Here is a 5,888-nt window from a genome sequence, read left to right as displayed (position 1 = left end):
TTGTTCTTGGAATTGTGGTAATTTTTATCTCTGTCTAGAATATCTTTTAGTACTCTTTATATGGTTGGTTTTGTGGTCATGAATTTCTTCAGTTATTCTTTGTCATGGAAATATATTACTTCTCCATTAATTTTGAAAGAGTATATCAATCTGGATTGGAAGTTATTTTCTTTCAGTATGTAAAATACTTCACTCCAAGCTCTTCTTAACGTGAAGATTTGTGTTGAGAAGTCTGCTGTGATTCTGATGAGCTTTCCTTTATAGGTGATCTGTTTGTTTTCTCTAATGGCTTTTAATATTCTGTTCTGGTGCTTTATTTTTGGCATCTTGATTATTATATGTCTTGATGTAGTTTTATTTTGGTCATGGTTGTATGGGATTCTATATGCTTCACTTATTTGTGTGTCAAATTCTTTATCCATACTTGGGAAGTTTTCTGCTATTATTTCTGTGAAGTTTTTTTTAAATAGCATTTATGCTCTCTCCAGCTTTCTCACTGACCCCAGTCAATCTTATGTTATTTTTCTTTGCTTCATCTTGTAGCTGTTGGATTGATTTTTCATGGTGTCTTGCTATTTTTCTTTTCATGGTCACTAGCTGAAGTTCTGTCTTCAAGATCTAATATTCCATCCTCTTCTTTGTTCAGTCTGTTGCACATACTTTCAGTGGAGATTTTAATCTCTTGGATTTCTGTTTGGATCTTTTTCATGGATTCCATTTCTTTCCTATGTTGGGCATTTTTTTGTTTCCATCCTTTTTCTAAGCTCATCTATTCTGTTATCTGTATCTACTCTAATATCTTTGATTTTCAGCATCATTTCTTTTTTGTACCTGAGAGATTATTTACTCTATAGCCTTTTCCACTTGTTTTTTCACTTCTGTTACTATCATTTCAGAAAATTCCAATTTTGACTTCCAATTTTGTCTCTCTTATTGTGCTCTGGGCTTGTTCTGGGTGGGTTGGAGGTCTGGCATTGCATTTTGCTTCTATGTCTTGTCACTTTCTATTTTCTCTTTTTTATTTTATTTTGTTTTCTATGTTGATACTTGCCAATTTCTTATGGTACATAGGTTTATCACTAGTATTGAGGCTTCCCTAAGAGATGTCTGTTCTTCAGGGATGTCCTCTAGATGTAGGTGGTTCTTTACAGCTGTGACAAGAACCTACCATCCCAATTTGTAAAGGATGCAAAGAAGTTACTATTTGACTCAGCACTCAGTCCTTTGGTACTAGACTGTGGTGATGATTATGACCCCATACAATCATAGTGTTATCATACAAGTATTATCATACAAGGATGTGACATCCTGGCTAAAGAAGTACGGTTAATAAAAACAATAGTCTGAAGTACAGCTTAACTACTGACAAACTATGGTAATCATTAACCTGCTACATTCAACAATAGGAGTAAATTCTAAAGTTATATAAGAAAATCAAACATATACCATGTACTTATATGCAGTAATTTTTCCCTTAGTGGAGTGATTTTACCCTACTGTGAGGGGGTGAAGGGGTTAACATGGGTAGGGGACAGGATAAAGTGATGAATGAGGTCAAATATTGTAGAATCAAGGCTGGAGGTCAAAGGATGACCACCCAAATTTTGGGAAGCTGGAGGACACAGGAGGGAAAGAATGAAATCAAATGTGAAGGAGTAATCAGAAAGGGAAGAGACAATGTTTCCTCACTTGAAAGTTTAAATTCAAGAGGTAGTTGATGAAAGAGAGGAGGATCAGTAGAAGAAAACAAGAAAGGTAAGAAACCTAAAAAATGAAAAAAAGAAAGAGAAGAATGAGAAGGAGAAGAAGAAGAGAGGAAAAGGAGACTATAAAAAGAGAGAAAAAAAGAAGTAATCCCACAAAATCAAAAATAACCACAAAATACTAAACAAAGCATGACAAAATCCAACCTGGCAGGAAAAGGATGGTTAATCAGACAAACATGAGAGAACAAAAGTAGTGAAGTATCTCTGGTGTTTACAGTTCTGTGCTAACGTCCAAGTCAGATTCCAGAAACATGCTGTGTACTCCAGCCAAGTTTGCCATGGGAATTGTGCTGGGTATGGAGCTGATCTTGGCCTCTGGATGTGGGGGCTGGGACTGGTCTTCTGTTGGTAGGGTTCTCCAGAGCTCACTGCTGGCTCCTTGCTGCTGCTTCTGACACTTGCACGTTGCTGGTTTTGCTGATGACTGCCCACCAAAGGCATGTGTGTGCCCCCACACACTGGGCAGCCTGGCCTGGGTGTCATTGCGGTCCGCTGTCTCCACTCGCCAAAGGCATGTGTGCGCCCACCAGCTCCTCTCTGTCTTGTCCCACGTATTGACCCCAGCTTTGGGCACTTGCTTCTGCTTTCTCTGCCATGTCAGCTTGTGAGTCACTCTGCTTGTTAGTTGGAGAGCAGAGTCTAAACAGATGAAGACCATATGTGTGTATTGCTCACAACTCTTTGGTTGCAAGTGACAAGAACTCTCTTTTAACTTAAATAAAAATGAAAGAATCCCTTTTACTTCACCAAACTGAAGATGCCATCAATGTTAAGATGTATTGTGATGTTACTGTGACACTTAGAAAATAATCTGCCTAAGCCATGATATGCTTGGTATATTATCATCTTTCAGATTTGTTATTTTTTTCTCATAGAAAGGGCTTCAAACACAAAGAAATAGGTGGGAGGATGAAAATGCTGTGTCCTTGAAACATTATGCATTGTGCACATGTATCCAGTTACCAGACTGTACCCATAGATAGGCAGTTACACCAAGTACAGAAGATGGGTTTTAGAGATTACATCCTCCTGTGCATAGAAACACTAGTGGCATAGGCTGGTGAGGACATTTCTCGTTGTCTGAGTCTGCTCAGTGACATTCAGAAGGTCTGCATTTTGCAGTGTTCTCCTCTGTGCTCTGGGGACTGATACTGTCACCTAAGAGAACACCTCTCCACCATCTGCGGGCTTCTCATCCTTGCTGTGGGTGGGGTTGGACTTGGGATGTGATTGACAGCTCCATCAGCCCAGGATTAAAGAGAAGAAGTGATTCTCCAAAGAAAGGGGAGTGCATGGGATGAAGTGGTCTGTCCATGCTCCAGGACTCTCCTCCAGCTCGCTGTGGGTGGGGTTGGACTTAGGATGTGATTGACAGCTCCATCAGCCCAGGATTAAAGAGAAGAAGTGATTCTCCAAAGAAAGGGGAGTGCATGGGATGAAGTGGTCCGTCCATGCTCCAGGACTCTCCTCCAGGCTCTGCCAGTCTAATGCTGGGCCTTTCTCAGTCTCACCAAAAGGTGTTAGTAGAAGAATGTCAGACCACAACCGGGCTTCATGTTCCTTCTCTAATGTGCCTTACATGGTCTGTTGGATGTCATTTCTGGGGATTGTGTTTGTCCAGCCAGGCCACTGAGAATAACAATTAAGTTGGACACTTTTTAGTGTTCAGTGTTACCCTTCAGCCAGTCCACATAGGTGTGACTATGGTGGTATTTGCCCGGCAGTGACTGTAATACACTATAAATTCCAGAGGTATTAACCTGGGGAAGTGTCCACACTAAAAGTGGCAGAAACAGGGCTACTGGCTAATGAAACTGAGGCGGCCTGGCTGCGGCTGACGTCCACAGCAGTCTCCTTCCTTTCCCTCCTAGCCTGCTCCTGCCATCTCTCAGCTCTGTTAACCTCACTTCTCCCTTTGTAGTTGATCTGCCTCCATGGATCAGCTAAGGTTGCTTCTGGTGGCTTCCTGTTGCTAGCTCCTCAGAAAATAAAGCTCTGTGTGACCTCACCTGGGTTCTGTGCCCACCCCTGTGACCAAACACTGCTGCTGGAGTGATAGGGTGCTAGGTCGCACATGACTGGAACCTGTGGCCAAGCTTATATTTGGAATGTGGGTGACAGCTCCAATGGGTCAACATGGGATAGAGAAGAAGAGAAGAGATGGGGCTCCCCAAAGAGAGACGAGGAGACAAGATGAAAGTCCATGTGCACCGAGTGGGGTGAAGCCCTCAGCCCCACCCAGGCCCATGGCAGCTACTTAATAAACTGTGGCCGCCATTATTACGTTAGCTTGGTAAATGGATTCTAGTATTAACAGTTCCTTATTTATTAGTTAATTACTTATTCCCTGAGTTGATTTTGTATAGAAGATTCAAGCTTTATTGAATCAATGTTAAGATTCTGTAAACATAGTCCAGTCATTGAACGTTTACATACTTAATAAATCCTGCCCTTAGCTTTAGGTCACATTTCATCTTTTCTCCTGAGCGCTTCAGTTCCATCCGAAGATTCCTTCGAGGCATTTTGAGAGCACATTCAAGAGTTAGTTATTTCCCTCCAGATTACAAGGTCCTTGAGGGCATTTGCTCTTGTCTGGTTCAGTAGAGCAGCATGCCTTTACAGTTCCTATGATGCTTAGGGCAGGCCCATTTGCCAAAATGATGGTATGAGAGCTAAATTATTTTGTAACCTGTGTTGGTCAGCTTTCTGTTACTATAATTAAATTCCTGAGATAATCAAAAAGAGAAAAGGTTAACTTTGGCTTACAGTTTTGAAGGTTCCAGTCCTTGGTCAGGCAGCACATTATGGTGCTTACTTCATGGTGGCTAGGAAGCAAAGAGGGAAGGAGTGGAGAGGCCAGAGTCCCAATATCACTCTAAGGGCATAGCCCCATGTTATCAGAAGACTTCCAATTGGACCTCATCTCTAAAGGCTCTGGTACCTCCCAGGAGCACCCAACTGAGGACCCTTGGAGGCAAGCAGGCCTCTGGGGGATGTTCCAGATCTGAACTATTGCATCCTTGAGATGACTGTGCTTGATTGTACTAAATTCTGGACCTGTTTACTGTGTGTTTTTCAGGTACCATATTTAAAACTCGGTGTACTTCTTGTGGATCTGTGGTTAAGAATTACAAGAACCCAATCTGTCCAGCTTTATCAGGAAAAGGGTAATTATACTGCACTACAAAATAAATGCATGTTGTTTTCTTCTTTAAGTTGAACAGACATGTAGGAAATGGAACATTTATTGAAGGTCCCTAGGGATATTTATGAGAAATAAGAGTAGACACAGTTCAGATATAAAAGAAATGTCAAACTGTATATGATCCTCCCAACTATTGACTTAAATACATGTACTGTATATACTGCATGTTTATGTATCAGTATATTAGTTAAATATCAAAAGAAAACTTTTTAAAAGTTAATAGTGTCAGAAGTGGAGAGGTTGTAGATAATTTGTATTTCTTCCTTATGTCATTCTAAACTTTCCAACATTTCTATGATGAATATGTACTATTATTATAATGCACACAAAGAGTAGACTCAAACTATGGGGAGATCTCCTGGACCACTTTGGAACTGTATAAATTATATAGGTGGTGTATGAGTATCATGTCATCTCAGAAGATTCAAATGATGCTGGAGTGTAGCGCCATCATGAGATCCCCTTAGTACACCTGATCATGCCAATCCCTCCCTGCCAGTCTTCTCTTAGAGTAAAACCACTGGTCATCAGTTGGACTCTATCCTGCTTCGAAGTTAGCACTCACAAGTTAGGAGTTCCTACCATGTGCTGTCAGTGTTATGAGTTCTGCTATTTGTTCTTTGATTATGCCAATGTAGTGGATTGATAACTGGTGGTCAACTTATAATGCCCAGCTGAACTGAGCAAGCGTGGTGCTGGGTGTTGGAGGCCTACCTGGGGGTTGCTGTTGCCAGCAGCATAAGAGCAGAACTGGAGAAGAAAGAGGCTTTTTGGGAACTAAAGAGGCTGTTGGGAGCGGAGAAAGGCTGTTGGAGCTGGTGGAAGCTGTAAGGAGCTGTTGGTTTTTTGGAGGAGCTCATCATGCTGGCTTCCCTGATGAACTTGGCTGTTTTCATCCTCCGAGGAGCTCAGGACCT

At 41.4% G+C, this 5,888-nt stretch overlaps 1 protein-coding gene across 1 annotated transcript in view; it reads left to right on the top strand.

Moving 5' to 3' along the window:
* The window catches only part of Sirt5 (sirtuin 5), a 38,388-nt gene that overhangs the window by 16,137 nt on the left and 16,363 nt on the right, over positions 1 to 5,888 (top strand). The window contains exon 5 of the mRNA XM_005398799.2: positions 4,846 to 4,933. Within this exon, the coding sequence (XP_005398856.1) occupies positions 4,846 to 4,933 (88 nt within the window). The remainder of the gene's footprint in view (positions 1 to 4,845; positions 4,934 to 5,888) is intronic.

This window comes from Chinchilla lanigera, unplaced genomic scaffold (genome assembly GCF_000276665.1).
Source record: "Chinchilla lanigera isolate Chin_1 unplaced genomic scaffold, ChiLan1.0 scaffold00064, whole genome shotgun sequence".
Taxonomy (NCBI): Eukaryota; Metazoa; Chordata; class Mammalia; order Rodentia; family Chinchillidae; genus Chinchilla; species Chinchilla lanigera.
The sequence above is the reverse complement of the archived record's forward strand: the minus strand, read 5'-3'. Positions and strand labels throughout refer to the sequence as shown.